Genomic DNA, 18,780 nt, shown 5'->3' on the forward strand with positions numbered 1-18,780 from the left:
TGGCCTATGTTCTGTATCAGAAAGTAGAGCTGATGTGGTCTATCCAGTGCCATTTTCTGAATCAGCATCTTAAATAACCAAACCGAATCTAAAGTTGACCAAAACCTGATTCATAACCCTTTTGGTACTAATGTTGGAGAGTGGTCCCTGGTCAAAGTAGTCCCTGGTCAAAAAAAGGTTGGGAACCACTACTTTAAGCAAAAGCAGTTTGTTCTTATCCAGAGAAGAGGGGAAAACTTCATAATCTGCAACCTAAGATTATAAGTTTTTAAAGAATATCAAAGATACCCGATCTGGGTTTAAATAACTTGCATGTAACTTTTATTAAGCATTTAGAAATCATACATTGACTTGGTACAAAGTAGGCACATTCATTCTCTCATGCATACATCCTCACACTTACAACCCTCCTCCTGAATAGTTGATCAGTTTCTTCATCGAAGCAATGGGTGTCCGATGATGGGCTGTCTCCAGCACACTCAAGTATCTGAAAAGTCCCCCTTTTTATATCATTTTCTGGTGTACATTGTTCCCCCACTACTTTGCGGTTTGCTTTTTGCAGATTTGCTGTTTCGCGGGGTTTTTTATACGGCCCGCTATCCCGCACAGGCACAAAGAGGCCTAGGCTGAGGTGCACGGCCTGGCCTTCCCTGTCCTCTGCAGCCACCCACAGGCAGCGCCAGTAGGCTCTGCCTGTGCCTCATCGCTTCAGCGAACAAGAAGGAATAACAGTTCAGTACATTAAAAGAGGGAGAGAGGGAGGGAAGGAGGGACGCTATATTTATTAAAATAAATATAGTGTCCCTACGTTGCGGATTTTCGTAATCCCCGCGATAAGTGAGGGAACACTGTATCTCAATCCATATCAAATGTTTTCCATGTTCCTTTCACTTCTTGGCCCATAACAGTGACAGGCAGTTCCTCCTAGGTCTTGGTACCCGGTATACCATACTGTACCAGTCGGGAAGTAGCCTTTGTGGTTCCCAATTCAATTCATCATTTTGAAGGGACAATCTCCCAGATGCAGGTACTCACTTGTTTGTACCAGTAGGGAGGTATCCTTGATGTCTCCAATCCAAGTTTCAAAGTTAATTTCATGGATCAACTACTCCTTGCTTCAATTGCCAAAAAGTCTCCATACTGTCACGCTTTATGGTTCTCCATTTGCTTTCCTCCTTTCTTCAGCTTTCCAGCTCAAACACTCATGTTTTTCACAACACTAGTCTTCTAGAAATAGGAAGTGTATTGTGTTCGCTGAGAGGCAGGATGATGTGCCGGATTGGGTACCAATAGACACTGGCTTTTATCTTCAAGGTTGTGATTATGATACTCCTTCTCAATCGTAATCTCAGAGTTTGGTGACAAAGTTTCTGCTTTGTGAGGTTCTTAGATTTCAGAATTCTGGATAAAGGGGACTCGAACTGTATGTTGTAGGTTTTGAAATAATGTGCATTTTTGATGCATTAGCATGGTCTTTAATAAAGCTTGCCTATTCTAGGGTAGCCGCCCAGCCTCATCTGACTTGAATTTTGTGAGTAATAATTGCATATTGACTCCTGATGCCCTCAGGTGTCGGGTTCGCAAATGGATATGCCTGGAAGCAACAGAGAAGACTTGCCCAAGTGACTTTGGCAAAACTAGGAGTCGGGAAAAGAACCATGGAAGACAAAATAGAAGATGAAGCCCTGCAGCTTGTAGAGTATTTTGCAAGTAAAAAAGGTTTGTAACATTAGAAGATGCTGGCGTGTGTCTCTGCCTGTAGAAACCGGTATCTCTCTTTGTTGTGAAATTTATCATATTTTATTGATTTTTTATATAAAAATAAGTGGCCAGAAATTCCAATTGTTCCTTTTTCCAAAAGGAAATCCAATTCATAGTATTAAAAGTTGAATTGATATTAATCAGACTTCATTTGCAGGGAAGCCATTTGATCCTGCATTGATCATGAGCAATTCAGTCACCAACGTGGCATATGCCCTGTTGTTTGGACACCGGTGGGCCCTTGAAGACCCAAACTTCAAGAAGCTGATTAAAGCCATTGAGTATGCCTTGAGTTTTGGACTAACTATCTTTTACACAGTAAGTAAACTCTCCCCCTCCTCCATTTAATTCCTTAAGATGATCTATTTAACTTAAGAACATTCAGAAAACCTTTTCAGTAGTGGTTTGACTGTTGGACCTTGACAAGAGACCAGAAGAAAGCCTGAAGAGGAAAACCCTCACAAATTAAACTAGGAAAGTAAATATTTGACTATTTCATTCTCAAGTGTGAAGTTACATGCTTCCTCGGAATACTGCTTATATTCCTGCTAGCTGTGCCCAGCCACGTGTTGCTGTGGCTTATGGGAATCCTTTGTTGGCTAGGTGGAATAGGAGTGAATAGCCTTGCAGACTCAAAGCCTGGCCATTTTCTTCTTTTGGGAATCCTTTTTTGGTGAGCTGGAATACAAAGGAATTGGCTTGATGCTTGGAAGGCTGGGTACTTGCGTTGTAGGGGAATGGTTTTTTGGGCTGCTAGAATTGCAGTGAATAGCCTCGCTGCTTCAAAGCCTGGCTGCTTGCTACCTAGGGGAATCTTTGGTTGGTCAGCTTCAATAGCACAGAGTAGTATCGCTGTTTCAAAGCCTGGCTGCCCTCTACCAAGATTAATCTTTTGTTGGTCTGGTTGAATTGCACTGAATAGCCTTGCAGCTTCAATGCCTGGCTGTGTTATACCTAGGGGAATCCTTGTTTGGCGAGCTGGAGTAGTGTCAAGACCCAGGCTGCAGAGCACCAATAACCATGCGCAGAGACCAGAATCTATCTAATATCTTTATTAAAGGAATATATAAAGTCAATAAAAACAGGTGAAGAATAAAGTTCAGAAGTAGACCTTTCAGGAAAGGTCAAATATAGTCCAGGAAATTAATGTCCAATATGAGATATTAGAGTCCAAAGTTATAATCCAATAACCGAAACATACACCTTGCCGAGCAAAGTGTGGGGAAATGACAGGGTCCTTTAGTCCAATAGAGCTTGACAACAAGGCTGGAGAGCAAACTAGATTCTTGGCAAACAAGGCTTGATTCGAGGCAACAAGAAGCAAGAGACGAGAACAGGGTCCGTGGTGAGGTCCGTGGCAAGGTCCGGGGAACAAGGCAGGGTTGGAACAAGAACAAGGTCCTGGAAACAAGGAACAGGAGTAGCGTAGTCCACACACGATCTCACTCCCGAAGCTGACGAATTGACTCCGCAAGGATTCCCTTGCGGTTAAACACCTATATAGGATCTTGTTTTCCCGCCAAGGAACACTTTCCCTGGGGAACAAGAAGTGAAACCCATACTGTGTCCAGATGCATGACTCCTTAAGATTTCCCAAGGGAAGCAGGCTTAATCAGCTAATTGTCTGGCAGCAATTCTGGCGCTTCTGCGATTCGCCTCCCTAGCGCCTCTATCTCGATTATAATTATCCCGGCGAGAAAACGGGGAGATTTCTGCTCAAGGCTTGTTTGGCTGACTTCTTGTGGACAAACATCTTGCAGGTGCAAGGGCTCCAATTCTGGCTGAAACGGTGGGAAACCCAAGTTGTCCTCTTCATCTGCCACAATAGTACTAGGAACGGAACTACATGGCCCATGAGTCATCACAAGTAGCACCCTCAATCAAAGTTTGAAGTTTGGCTACTTCCTTTGTAGGGGAATTTTTGTTTGGGCAGCTTGTATTGAACTGTACTGTATTGTACTAATTGATGCGGACTATGCTGAAAGGTAGTTTTGAGTAGATAGTTCAGGCTATGATCAGTAGCAACACCTGCTGTTAGATGCTCATTCATAACATTTTTAATGACACAGGAGGCAAAAACTTTTGACCCACTCTTGTACATTTTTTTGGAAAACACAGTACCTCCTTATCCATGGAATTAAGAACTATGGTTTCAGTTACCTATAAGTCAAAAAAAAATTTCAACCAGAAGTGTTTATGGGCCTCTATAGACCCTCCATTATGACCAAGAACACTGATATTTATTCAGCAAACAGCCCTCCCAGGCCGGTAATGGAAAACAAGTTCTCAGGTGGTCATTGTTGGTTGTATTTTTATTCTTTAACAACGTTTTATATTTATCCTGATTTCTGCAAGGCCCATCATGCTGGTCTTTATATAATTTACTGACCTTTTGCAGGGGATGCACTAAAATACTCATACATGACAATACATCAACATTCAAAATTTAGGAAAGGAGAACACATATTGGGTTGCTGTGAGTTTTCTGGGCTGTATGGGCATGTTCCAGAAGCATTCTCTCCTGATGCTTCACCCATATCTATGGCAGATATCCTCAGAGGTTGTGAGGTGTTAGAAACTAGGCTATTCAATGCAAGTCAAGATGGCTGATTGAAACATTCACACTTGCCTCAGGCAGACAAGAGTTCTTTCTTCCACCCTAGATATTATTCCACAGACCTCACAACCTCTGAGGATGCCTGCCATAGATGTGGATAAAACGTCAGGAGAGAATGCTTCTGGAACATGGCCATAAGCCTGGAAAACTCACAGCAAGCCCGTGATTCCAGCCATGAAAGCCTTCAACAACACACATAGAACACATATTTCTAGTTAAATAAATAACACCTGAAATTCTAATAGCTTGCATTATGAGTTCCCGCACTGAGTGACACCAGCCCTAAGTGATGCCACTATTTGTTTCTATTGTACACAGACTATGAAAACTGGAGAATATGTGGCCAAGAAAACATCAGATGTGATCAAGATGACAAAAGTTTTTTTTAATGAGAAAGAATACTCAAAGTAGAAAGGCTGTCCTATTTCACTTTAGACTGAGCCTTACTTTTCCCTCTTGCTGACTGAGGGCAAAAGTAATATACACTCAATTAGCAGTATTGGAAGGAAGCTGAGAACAAAGATGGAAAGTACTAGTCAAAAAGTAAACCTGCAAAATGGAAAAGCAGCTGAAAGAATGGGAGAACAGAGAATTACTCAGGAAGGAAAAGTTCAGAATATATTGTGGAAGAAAATTATGAAAGAGGGGGGAGCAGGTATCCTCACCTCCATTCCTTCTCTACACAGTCAAGAAATTTAGTTATGCCAAATAATTTGTGTGTGTGTAACTTGCTTTGGCCAATGAACTGTGTTTCCTTGCCTCCTCCATAATAATGGCAGGCTTTTTGCTTTTATCTGTTGTAGCTGTATGAATTGTTCCCATCGCTCATGGAACGTCTTCCAGGGCCTCATAAGAAGGCATTTCAGTCAACAGATATAATGCTTTCCTTAATAAAGGAAGAAATACAGAAACATAAGGAGCAAGAGCCCACGCTGGAGCCACGGGATTTCATTGATTACTACATGCTTGAAATGCAGAAAGTAAGTATTGTACCTGCTTTATATCCATCTTTAAATGGGGTTATTATATGTCTACAGGTGACCTCCAATTTGTGGGCTAGACAAAACTACAGTTAGGTGGATCTATAATTGGGTAAGTGAACGAACCCAAAGGGTGCTCACCAATATGTCTTCTTCATCCTGGAAAGAAGTGACAATTGGAGTGCCACATGGTTCCGTCTTGGGCCCAGTTCTGTTCAAAACTTTATTAACGACTTAGACGAAGGGTTAGAAGGCACGATTATCAAGTTTGCAGACGACACCAAACTGGGAGGGATAGCTAATACTCCAGAAGACAGGAGCATCATTCAAAACGATCTTAACAGGCTAGAGAAATGGGCCAAAACTAACAAAATGAAGTTCAACAGGGACAAATGCAAGATACTCCACTTAGGTGGAAAAAATGAAATGCAAAGACACATAATGGGGGATGCCTGGTTTGACAGCAGTACATGTGAAAAAAACCTTGGAGTCCTCGTGGACAACAAGTTAAACATGAGCGACAATGTGATGCAGCAGCTAAAAAAGCTAATGGGATTTTGGCCTGCATCAATAGGAGTATAGTGTCTAGATCCAGAGAAGTCATGCTACCCCTCTATTCTGCTGTGTCCAAATCTGGGCATGCAATTGAAGGGAGATGTTGACAAGCTGGAAAGTGTCCAGAGGAGGGCAACTAAAATGATCAAGGGTCTGGAGAACAAGCCCTATGAGGAGCAGCTTAAAGAGCTGGGCATGTTTAGCCTGCAGAAGAGAAGGCTGAGAGGAGATATGAGAGGTATAAAGATGTAAAGGGAAGTCATAGGGAGGAGGGAGCAAGCTTGTTTTCTGCTGCCCTAGAAACTACAGGAAAGGAGATTCCACCTGAACACTGTGAGAGCTGTTGGGCAGTAGAACTCTCTGCCCCGGACTGTGGTGGAGGCTCCTTCTTTGGAGGCTTTTATACAGAGGCTGGATGGCCATCTGTTGGAGGTGCTTTGAATGCGATTTCCTGCTTCTTGGCAGGGGGTTGGACTAGATGGCCCATAAGGTCTCTTTCAGCTTTATTATTCTATGATTCAATACATGCACACATATACAGAAGTAAAGGCAGTGTTGAAGAGTAGCTCTCCGATCAGTCAGAAATTCTACTTCACATTTTATATTTCCAGGATAAGAATAAGAATGATCCTACCTCTTCATTGGATGAAGAGAACCTGATTCACTCTGTTCATGACATACTTTTTGCTGGATTGGAATCTACCTCCACAGTTTTTAAATGGGGAGTCCTCATTTTGGCAAATCGTCCAGATGTCCAAGGTAAAAAGGTCATTGTGCAACACAATCAAGGGGCTACTACTGATCCCTGTTGTGCCAACAGTATTGTTAATAGAAATGTTATACTATCAAGTGAAGATGTGCTAAATGAAGGAGAAAGACAATCAGATCCAGTTACTCCGCTAATAGTGCTTCCCATTGAAAAGACTGATCATACACCAGCAAGCTAATTTATTACTAGAGTGTCAGATAATGTGGGAGTCCACGTCTTCTGAACAAATAGAAATTTTGTGGACAAACAGAGAAGGAATGGCTGGTGGATTAATTAAAAAAGCATTTGATAGCAAAGATTTACTGAAATTAGAATAGAAGAACGTTCTGCTGAAAGTTTGCGGATAATGGCAAAAAATAAACATTTAGCCCCCAAATTAGAAAAGGTTGCCAAAAAAGAAGAAAACAGGAGATATCAAAGGTGAAGAATGGAAATGTTTATCCCTGTGGATATAGAAAAAAAAGAGCCTCTACCAAACCAAACCATTTCTACAGAAAAAAAAGATATGGATGTAAGCGTATCAGGAGCTATTAGTACAAAAAGTATCTACAAAGTTTGACGCAATCCTTTTCTATCAGGTTATGGTAGATAGCTGCACATATTGGGCCTTTTTATATCAGTGTCATGGAGTCCATATCTTCTATGGCAGAGTTTCTCAACCTGGTGGGGGGCTCCTGAGGGGGTGTTAGAGGAGTTGTCAAAGATAACCAGAAAACACATCTTTCTGATGGACTTAGGAACCCCTTTGGCAGAGAAGGCTGAAGATTTCTCCACCTGTCCTTCTCTTCCTTTTTGGAAACAGACAGCAAATCCTCCCACAAAAGTATTCAAATTTGGCATATCAGGTTTTTGTGACAAATTTATTTTCTAACATTTATATCCCACCCTTCTCATCCAAAGGGTCCAGTGAATGAAAATACATCCTGCATATCAGATATCTACATTGTGATTCATAACAGTAGCAAAACTACACTTAAGAAATAGCAATGAAAATAATGTTATGGTTGGGGGTCATCACAACACGAGGAACTGTATTAAGGGGTAGCGGCATTAGGAAGGTTGAGAACCACTGTTCTATGGGAAGGGATACATGAAATGCCTCCACTGGCATGACCTGTCAAACACATTCGGAGCATATCCAGCAAGAGAAAAAGACTTTGTTTAAGTCCAAGAAATCTTCTGTCAAGTAAAAGCACTGTTACACAGGTCTCAGTAAGTCTCTCAAGGCTATCCCAATTGATTTCTGCAGAAGCAATACAATCTATATCGAAATGGTTGCAGCAAACTGACTTTCAACCAAGTCTCAGTAGGCCTCAGTAGGTTCACTGCTGTCATTCTAGGACAGAGCGTTCCAAACTTTTCATGTTAGTGACAAATATGCATCCTTTCATGACACAGTAATTTAGTTTTACTAGCAAAATAAAAGTTAAACTAACCCCCTTATCAGAGTTCCATACAATACAGATTTTATATATATAGGTGTGCAGGAAAAATGTCCATATTTCATTTATACAGTAAAGATTACTGTATATATTCGAGTATAAGCTGATCCTGATATAAGCTGAGGCACCTAATTTTACCACAAAAAGTAGGGAAACTTATTGACTCAAGCATTTCCCCTGCAATATTTGCAGCCCTACATATCTATATTCATATATATCTATCTAGACATCTCTCTCTCTATAATTATATCTGTAGAGGATTTGCAAAGACTTGCAAACATATGAGGTGAAAATTCATATATAAAATGCAGTAGAGTCTCACTCATTTGCTTATCCAACATTCTGGATTATCCAACACAGTCTGCCTTTTAGTAGTCAATATTTTTGTAGTCAATGTTTTCAATACATTGTGATGTTTTGGTGCTAAATTCATAAATACAGTAATTACTACATAGCATTACTGCGTATTGAACTACTTTTTCTGTCAAATTTGTTGTAAAATGTATACACACAGATACAGATATACAGGTACATTGTAATCTCTAGATATCCATATGTTTATAGGAGTTGCAAAGACTTGCAAACATATGAGGGGGAAATTCATATATAAAATTAATATAGATGGATACAAATATAAAGGTACATAGAGGAATTGCAGGGGGAAATGCCTATATATCTGTAGCAGAGATTAACAAATATTTCAGGGAAAAATCTTTCTATAAAATTAATGGGTATATATATTCTTCCTGACTTGCAAGGGCTTCATTCCTTTGTCAAAATATTCCCTTGGTTAAGAGCGAGGAAAGTTTTGGAAAAGAAAACACTGATAAGGGAGGGGAAGATGAGAGATAAATATGTCATATATTGCAAGCAACAGCCTCCAGGCTCTGCTGCCGGCTTGACCTTGACCCGATTATAAGCCAGGGGAGGCTTTTTCAGCTCGTAAATAAGGGCTGAAAAACTCGGCTTATCTTTGAGGATATATGGTATATAAAATATATATATATGGTTCATATAATCTTTTATTTATACACACACCCACACAGTGGAGGAAATAGTATTTAGTCAGTTACCAATTGTACAAGTTCTCCCACTTAAAAAGATGTCTATTGACATATTAGATAGACATGATGTTTTGGTGCTTCATCTGTAAAGTCATAATGTAATTTGACATTTAATAGGCTTTTCCTTAATCCCTCCTTATTATCCAACATTTTTGCTTATCCAACGTTCTGCCGGCCTGTTTATGTTGGATAAGTGAGACTCTACTGTATGTATAAAAGTTCAGGTTCCCATAGGGCCATGAACTCTTTTGAGGAAAAGTGGAACAAAAGTGTAATCATTTCACTGTGATCAACTTGTGGGTACAATAATAAAAAATATTTGAGTAATTATTTTTTTTTTCAAATATTTGAAATAAAGCTTTCATCCATATCCATCTATTTCCTCAGATAAAATCATCAAGGAGATAGAAGATGTTTTGGGTTCCGCTTCTATCTGTTATGACGATCACAAAAGACTGCCTTATACTCATGCAGTGATTCATGAAATCCACCGTTACAGATTTCCCTCAATAATAGGAATCGCAAGGAAAACTACCAGAGATGTACACATGAGAGGTTTCATCATCCCAAAGGTACAGATTGTAGTTTTAGCTGCATTCTGCATCCCAAGAACAAAGATGTTCAAAGGATGTCATTTTGAGAGATGCATCCCCAGAAACAGAGCAAGCATGGGATAATAGTGTTGGAATATGATTCTGGAGACCAGGATTCAAATCACCATTTGACCATGGAAATCTACTGGGTGACTTTGGCAAGCTTCACTCAGAAGAAATAAAGGCAAATCCCCTCTAAACAAATCTTTCCAGAAAGATTGTTGTGAGCCTTCAAGTTGTTTCCCACTTATGGGGACCCTGAGGTGAACACATCATGGGGTTTTCCTGCCCAGATTTGTTCAGAAGAAGTTTGTTATTTGACTTTTTATAAGGTTTCAATTATGGCTAGCATAGCATATCTGTTTTTTTTCCATGTGTAAGCTCAGTTCATTTGGTTTATTTGCCATGTCCTGTACATTCATGTAGAGTTATCTAAGATCAACAGTGATACCTGCATTCTCATTAAATCCTCTGGATTTATCTATGTGTTAACTTACCATCCAACAATTGACCAAATAGTTCTATTCTAGTTAAGACTAACCTAGAAGAATGTTGACCATGTTTTGGACATTCTTGGATGGTCCATAACTATTTGTCCAACCATTTTGTGTTCTGGACCTCTCCCGGTATCAGGATTAAGGTCTATTTAAACAAAAGACAAAAGGTCTATTTATACAAAAGCCAAGACTATATTTACTTATACAGAAAACTAAAGTCTTAAGTCATTCAAAGTCTGGCCATAGCTGGAGTAACAATAACAATGCCAAGGTCAAGAGTCCAATTAACGCAGACAAGCCAAGTCCTATAGAGCCAGGTGAGGTGCAAAAACAAACAATAGCCAAGGTTACAGTTCAATAGCCAGAAGCCAGGAGATCACCTATCAGAGTTCATAAAACAAGACCAAAAGGCAAAAGGACAAACTGAAGTCAGAGTTCCGAAGTCAAGCCAGATAATCAGGGACACAAACTGAAGTCCAAGTCCACAAGTCAAACCAGGAAGTCAAAATTTAGAGTCAAGGATTCAAGATACAACAGGGTCTGGGACAGGATTGCTAGAACCAAGGTCAGAATTCATTATTCTAACCCGGGGTGGTAGAGCCAAGATCCAGAACACCATTATCATGAGATCTCAGGAATTGCTCATTTCAGCAAGCCTGTACACATAATCACAGAAGTTTGTGTTGCTTTCAAGAAATCCCTTCCAAGCTTGCTCCAAATACTGGAAGAGTCCATTTTTGTTAGAGTCCTGCCCCAACCTTTGGTGCTCTAGATGTTTTGGATTTCAGCTCCCACAATTCCTAGCAGCTGGTAAGCTGGCTGGGATTTCTGGGAGTTGAAATGCAAAATAACTGGAGGACCAAAGACTAGGAAACACTGAGTTAGAAGAATGATGTAACACAACCATCATATAATTAGGTGAGTGTAGATTTACATTATGGAAGCAACTCGGCAACTGTAAAATACATGGTTGGGTTATGACAGGCTCTCAGGCACACCATTTCCACTGAATCTCAGTTCTAAGAGAGATATGTGTGTGTGTCTATTTGTCTGCTAATTGTTTCTTTCTTTCAGGGGACATTCATTGCGCCCAATATGCGTTCTGTTCTTGTTGATGATGAGTACTGGGAAACTCCATTCGAATTTAATCCCAATCATTTTTTGGACAAGGATGGAAATTTTGTTGCTAGAAAAGAATTTCTGGGATTTGGTACAGGTAAAAGTACTGGATAATATGAATTTTTGCTTTAATAATTTGGATTACATGGCAGTATAGGAGGGCCTTAGACTAAGCAAGTTGATTACCACAAACCTATGGGGGGAAAATGAAAGAAATCAGATATTGCACCCCTAAGCTGCGTAGGCACCTCAAAACCACACCGGAGCCCCGGAATATAAGCAAACAAGCTGTTTATTGAAGATTATATGCAAGCAATAGCAAATGAAAGTTCAGAGTTAATAAAATGGGTTTAAATTCACAAGAACGAAGTACTTGGAAATCTTGAAGCAAGAGTCTATGAAAGTCACCCAAAAACCATGGTCCAAACTGGAGATCAAAAGAAATCCCATGAAAGATCTCAGAAATAGTCCAAACAAGGAAGGAATCAAACTGGAAACACAGGAAAGTACACTGGAATGCAGGAACAAAACAGGGTCCAAGTTGGAACACACAACAAGGGTCTTGGCTGGAACACAAGGCAAAGGTCTTGGCTGGAACAGAAATCCAAACTGCAAAATCAACTGGAAACACAGGAAGAAGCAAGGCTGGAACTTGAATCAAGATATAAGGCTGCAGAAATACACACAAAGCAAAAATCTTCCTTCTTGAATTTGCAACATTATGACCTATGACTGTGTCAGAGAAAGCAAGGCTTCTAATGGGAAATTCAAAGTTCCATACTGTGAGAAGGTTGCTCATTATTTTGTTTCAAAAGCAGATGCCTACTCCCCCAACATACTCCTTTTCTTTTCTCAACTGAGTTATCGCTCTCCTCCTGTCAAGCTCATTATCCCTCTCCACTTTATCAGTTCCTACATCCAAACTAGAATGTCCATCTGGCACCTGGAGATCTGACCTTGACTGCTTTGAGGAATGTGGTTCAAACTGCCTGCTTGCAACCATTCTGTCTCTGGTCCCAGAATCCACTGAGACAAACTCTGGCTGCATCTCACGCCCAAACCCAGAGTCCTCTGGCAAGGCAGGTGGGGAAACAAACTCTGGCTGCACCTCTGACAAGGCAGGTGCAGGGACAATCACAGGCTGAATGGGGCAAACCTCAGGCTCACCTGACAGCTCAGATGGAGGCTGGACTACAACATCAGGAACACTAAAAGAGAAATGAGTTCATGATAGATGGGAGTTTCTAAAAAAAATAAATATTGGAGGCACAATTCCAAATAGTTCCAATGAAGAGGAAAAATAGGCAATATCAAAAGAAACCATAATGAATGTCTAAAGAACTTTCAACTGAACTAAGATTTATAAGAGACACCGAAAAGTGGTAGAAATTGTGAAACAGAAATTGAAACAAGCAGCCAGCACGTGTAGGGATAAAATCAGAAAATACACAGCACAGTATGAGCTCAGGCTAGCTAGAGAAGTTAAAAACAATGGAAAGGACTTTTTTTGGTTATCTGTATAAAAAAGGAAGAACAAAGAAATGATAGTGCTACCACATACTGGTGATGGTGAACTGCTAACAGGGGACAGAGAAAAGGGAGAACAACTAAATGCCTTCTTTGCCTCAGTCCTCTCTCAAAAGGTTAATCTGGGCATAATGGATCAGATGATGCAGTAGGGGAAATACAGAATTGAATAGGTAAAGAGGCAGTAGGGGAATATATGGTTAATCTAAATCAGTGGTTCTCAAGCTGGGGTCCCCAGGTGTTTTGGCCTACAACTCTCAGAAATTCCAGTCAGTTTACCAGCTGTTAGGATTTCTGGGAGTTGAAGGCCAAAAACATCTGGGGACCCCAGGTTGAGAACCACTGATCTAGATGAATCCAAGTGTCCAAGACCAGATGAATGACTATCAAGGATTTACAGTAGAGGCAATGCAGCACTTTAGATAAAAAAGGTCTGAAAGCTATGCCTGACAAGGAGGAGTTTAGCTTTATATTTAGCATGGGGAAGATCAATTAAGAGGGTCATGATAGCCATGTTTAAATATTTGAAAGGATGTCACATTGAGATGCAAGGTTGTTTTCTGCTGCTCTAGAGATTAGGACATGGGACAATGAATTCAAATTGCTGGAAAAAAGATTCCACTTAAACACTAGGAGGAACTTCCTGATGGTAAGAGTTAATTAACAGTGGAATATACTTCTTCAGTATGTGGCAGAGTCTCCTTTTCTGGAGGTTCTTAAACAGAAATTGGATAGCCATTTGTCAGGAGTCCTTTGATTTTGTGACATGGGCTTGGAAGGGGTTATTCATAGGGGTCTCTTCCAACTGCATGATTCTCATATTATTCTATGATCAATCCGTATCAATTCATAGTCTATTTTTTAGATTCATCCTTATTTGCTGAATTCCCTTCCTTTGTTTCCCCATGCAGGGCCTCGGTCATGCTTGGGGGAATCTGTGGCAAGGATGGAGCTATTTATCTTCTTGACCCGCCTTGTGAGGGTATTCCGTTTCCAGCTTCCTCCAGGAGTCAAGGAATTTACTGAAGAACCAGCAAAGGAATTATCAACTCCACCCCGTCCTTATAAAGTGTGTGCTGTTCCTCGCAATAGTTAATCATAAAACATTGAAGAATAATTACAGTGACTTATTATTCATTGCTGTAGATTGAAAGCAAATTTTCCCCATTCACTTAATTTGATGTTCTCAGACCTCTTTTCTACCTCTTGAACCTCTAGCAAATCTGAAACATAGCTTAGTGCTAAGGAAATGTTTCATCCTGTTTTGTGTTTTTGCACCTATTGCTCAAACGAAAGAATTTTTGCTATGGATGGATATAGGGGAACTAACAATATAGTGAATTGCGGGTTGGACTAGTTCCCTTGAAGATCAAGTTTCAAATCGCCTTTTAGCTATGGAAATACAATGAGTGATGTTGCATAAACCAAGTTTTCTCAGCCTGGAGGCATAGACAGAAAAAGGCCTCTGAAGCAATCTTGCTAAATCCCAAGACCCATGAAAACACACAAAAGCCCACAATACATTTCGGGAGGTCTGGAGCTGACTGATACAATCGGCATCTTCTAGCTGCAGCAAGCACTATGTCTAGGTCACTCCATGTATCAACACTTGATAATAACATTTCTATGAGCAGCCCATGTGGTTGGCTACCTATCAAAAGGGTAAAATTATGAATACAGCCGGGTCAGAGACTGAACCTAAGCATTCTAAATAAAAAGGAGAAAAGACTTGATTTTGAGACTCTTGTTCATCTTGGTCAGCATTTTCTGCATATGTTCTAGCTTGTCAATATCCTCCTTGATCTGTGTTGTCCAGAAATAGACACATAATTCCTGGTGCAGTTTGACAGAAGCAGAAAATAGTGCCACTAATGCTTTTGGACATTATGGCCCTGTTGATGCAGCTAATGAGTGCATACTGTTATGGAAGACACCAGCTACAACTAGGGGTAGATGGTAATTTCATGTAGGTTACCTTATATATTCGGAGGTATATTTGGGAAAAGCACGTAATTCCATTTCCTTGATGAGCTTGTTGAGGTTTTTCATCTATTACTCTACAAGAAGGGAGAGAGTACAGAAGCGCACGTCATAGCATACAACATCAGCCATGACAATTCATCCCCATCTTTATGATATAATAGATTGTTAAATTAGTTGTTCTCACTAAAAATCCTTTCTATGTAACCTATTATGTCCCTTTCAGCTCTAAAATGTCATCTTTTCCTGAATAAATAATTTTTTGGAGAAAGCAACAGCAGTTTTCTCATTTTTACATTTTAATAGATAATATCTGAAACTTGTACGGTCTCATGATCTTTTAGTGGAGGGAACATGGGAGAAAAATTATTCCTGGAAAGATGAAAGGAAGACTGGTCTTGCTTGGCCTGGCTCCTATTAACTTTCTTCATCCTTTACATCAGCACTTTTCTTTCTTATCCTTGATTACTTTTCAATAAAATTCCAATATTTCTGTTGAGAAGTCAATGGAGAGTGTCAGGAGTATAACTCCTCCCATGTTTTCTTGAGTCATATCATATTGTATGTTTGTACCTTCTTCAGTTCTTTTTTTTGTGTACCTGTTTATATATTTACTTGTAGAGCTATGCAGATATATACATACCTACCTACCTTCCTGGGTCCCTGGTGGTGGCACAGAGTGTTAAAGCGCTGAGCTGCTGAACTTGCGGACCAAAAGGTCCCAGGTTCAAATCCTGGGAGCGGAATGAGCTCCCGCTGTTAGCCCCAGCTCCTGCCCACCTAGCAGTTCGAAAACATGCAAATGTGAGTAGATAAATAGATACCACTCTGGCAGGAAGGTAACGGCGCTCCATGCAGTCATGCCGGCCACATGATTTTGGAGGTGTCTATGGACAACGCCGGCTCTTCGGCTTAGAAATGGAGATGAGAACCAACCCCCAGAGTCGGACACGACTGGACTTAACGTCAGGGGAAAACCTTTACCTTTTTACCTACCTACCTTCCTACCTGATGGGTGTTGTCATGCTTTGAAACATGCAGCTATTGCTTGCTTTAATGGGGTTATTGGGAAAGCTCTCATTAGCTAAGGATGCTCATTGATGATTAGGAGATTTATGAGGCAGTTGTGAGAATGTGCAGCATTTCCAAGTTATTCTCATGGGAGAAAGGTACCGAGGAAGGGTTGGAAATTGTTATCATAAAAAGAGAAATGGGGTGGAAACCTGAGCAAGAGGTAATTACGAAGCTGAATGTCAACACATTGTGTGTAAACAGACCTACTTTTAAATTGTGCTACCTATACAAATACATTGCAGTTAATTTTATAAGATGACAATAATATAGTTGTTTAGCGTCCCCTAGATTGGCCCAAGGCACATTTTGCCTACTTGGTTTCGTTGTCAAGTTGTTTTGGGTCCCCTTAAGAGTTGCCCAGGGTCCGTTTTGCCCTCATGGGCTCATTGTCAAGTTGTTTATGGCCCCTGCAACTGATTTTTCTTGCCTAAGGAAAAGTTAATGCGTGGCCTACCTTGAGGAGATGGTTTGTGAGCAGCCATTTTGGAAAGAAAAAGAATAAAAGAACAAGGCAGACATTTTGTGTGGCTCCTTTCTAATAGAGCCAGGGGGAGGAGCTAGATAGCTTGCATGAAGTGGCCTGATTGGCCAGATTCAAATAAGCAGATGCTAATGCCCAACAGAGGGGCGTGGCTAAAACGTCCGTTATGGCAGTTATTCCTGAGCATTCTAGTCAGTTGAGAGTTAGAGAGTTGAGCTGGGACAGCTAAGGAGAAAGCTGGATCCCTAGAGTTCAGTTAGAGAGTTATTTGGGATAGCTAATAGCAATAACTGAATAGCTGAGAGTTAAAGAGTGGACAGAGAGTCCTAGTTTAGGTTTAAAAAAGCAGTTGAGTCAGAACTTCAGTGTCTAATTCAAGTTTCAAAAGTCAGCTTTTGAAAGTAATTGTATTAAAGCCTTCAAGGAAGGAAAGGCCAAGGGATTTCATAAAACGAAATTACAATGAAGGGGCAAAGATGTAAAAATACTCCTCTTAATCCAAAGTCAAAAGCAGGAAACTCATTTTCTGTGGAGAGGGTGAGGAAAAACACCACGAAAGTTGGATCTTCAAACTGCAATAGAACTATTTATTGCGTGGCCATAGCAATGTGACAAATACATGCATACATGCAATCAAAGGATTTGTCCGAATTTTCAAAATGGTTGCGAGGGTTTTATCACCTCCACAGAAATTAGCAAGCATATCCTTATTGGCTTACAAAGATAATTTACCCCATTTGTCTAATGTCTACGTCACAAGCATCTTAACTATCATGCAATCCCATTGGTTTTCTATGCTGTAACAACATGTGATTCTTTAGACAATTGTGCTTTCATGTTATTACCTCCTTATCTATTCCTTGTTGCAAATATAGGTTCAAAACCGTATGAGAATCCTAGGGAGTAGTGGGTAAGGTTCTGACTTGATGTATTGTTATTGGAAAGTAACTTCTTTTCTCTGGAACAACTCTTTTCCCAAGCACCAGCATTTTCTCTCAAGCGCAGGCCTTCCTCAAACATAGGCCTCATGCAACTTAGGTCAATCAAAACATATGGGACTTGTGGTCATTACAAGTATCTTTGAAAATTCTGTTTTTAAACCCATGTCCCTCTCAAAAGTAATTGTATTAAAGCCTTCAAGGAAGGAAAGGCCAAGGAATTTCATAAAACGAAAGTTACACAAAAACGTTTTGAAGTGATAACCTCTTTGGAAAGCATTCAAAAGCCATTTGTAATACATCAAGCATTTTCTGCCATATTCATGTTCCTGAAACCGTCAAGCATTTGTGCCTCAAAAGAGACAAATAAATAAATAGTTCTTCTTTCATTACACACAGTGTTCCACTCTCTTCTCTAAACCTCAAAGTAATAAAGTGAAGTTCCTTAAAAAGAGTTGCAGCAGGAAAAAAGTCTCCCCTCAGTGTCTCTTTACATCGCATGTGCGCACGCACTCACATACGTGTTCATGGAAGCAGTGGCTGGGATCTGGTAAAAGAGATGACCCGCTGCCTGATCGCAAAGTGCACGTTTCATACTTAATGGTGGCAGCGGTGGGATCACAAAACTCTCCCTGCCTTATTGATAAGTTCACAGGTGCCTAGTGTGTTACATATAAGATGGTGGCAGAGGAAGGTTATTGAAATTCCCTCCCTGTCAGAAAGGTTTTGTGTCTCTTGTGTGTGTGTGTGTGTTGCAGGTAGACTCCCTGTCAGTGATCTACGCATTACCAAGAAGCTGCTCTGATGTTTAGCTCAATGGCATTGCATATTATTGGAATCTTAAAACGTCTCACCTTCAGTTCAGCATCCTGAAAAAGATCCTCTTCTAAAATCATGGAAGATACACAGTTGAATGCTTGATAGGTTTGCTCCAAAGAATCTATTTCACACTGCAACAAAGTTCTGAGATGATGCAGAACTGCCGTTCCTGCTACCCACATTCAAGTCGCTTTAATGCTAACCAGGACCCAGATATATATTGTAAACATTAATTTATTGCCAGTAACTGTTCTTTGTTTCTGCTTTTGGTTCCTAATTTGAGGGATGGGGAGCATCCTTTTCCGATAAAAATGGTCACATGGAAAAGGAGTGTCTCCCTTCTACTGGTTAATTCTTCACACAGACACTCCCCATCCCCAAGATGCTGAGATACATAAAACCATATTAACAGGGGGGTTTTCTCCTTCTTACGTTTTGGGCATTAAATTTTGCTAATATCTGTGAGCCGCCCTGAGTCCCCTCGGGTGAGAAGGGCAGGGTATAAGATGCTGTAAATCAATAAATCAATAAATCAATTGCAGCCCCCTTAGGGTGGCCTACGGC

At 40.4% G+C, this 18,780-nt stretch overlaps 1 protein-coding gene across 1 annotated transcript in view; it reads right to left on the reverse strand.

Annotated features, from left to right (window-relative positions):
- Window positions 1-16,585, reverse strand: part of LOC100562569 (cytochrome P450 2J4) — a 103,657-nt gene extending 87,072 nt beyond the window's left edge. The window contains exons 1-2 of the mRNA XM_062976844.1: window positions 16,433-16,585; window positions 14,900-14,981 (exon numbers count right to left, since the gene is read on the reverse strand). Of these exons, the coding sequence (XP_062832914.1) occupies window positions 14,900-14,981; window positions 16,433-16,497 (147 nt within the window). The 5' untranslated portion in view covers window positions 16,498-16,585. The remainder of the gene's footprint in view (window positions 1-14,899; window positions 14,982-16,432) is intronic.
- Window positions 16,586-18,780: the final 2,195 nt, after the last annotated feature.

Source organism: Anolis carolinensis, chromosome 3 (assembly GCF_035594765.1).
Source record: "Anolis carolinensis isolate JA03-04 chromosome 3, rAnoCar3.1.pri, whole genome shotgun sequence".
NCBI lineage: Eukaryota > Metazoa > Chordata > Lepidosauria > Squamata > Dactyloidae > Anolis > Anolis carolinensis.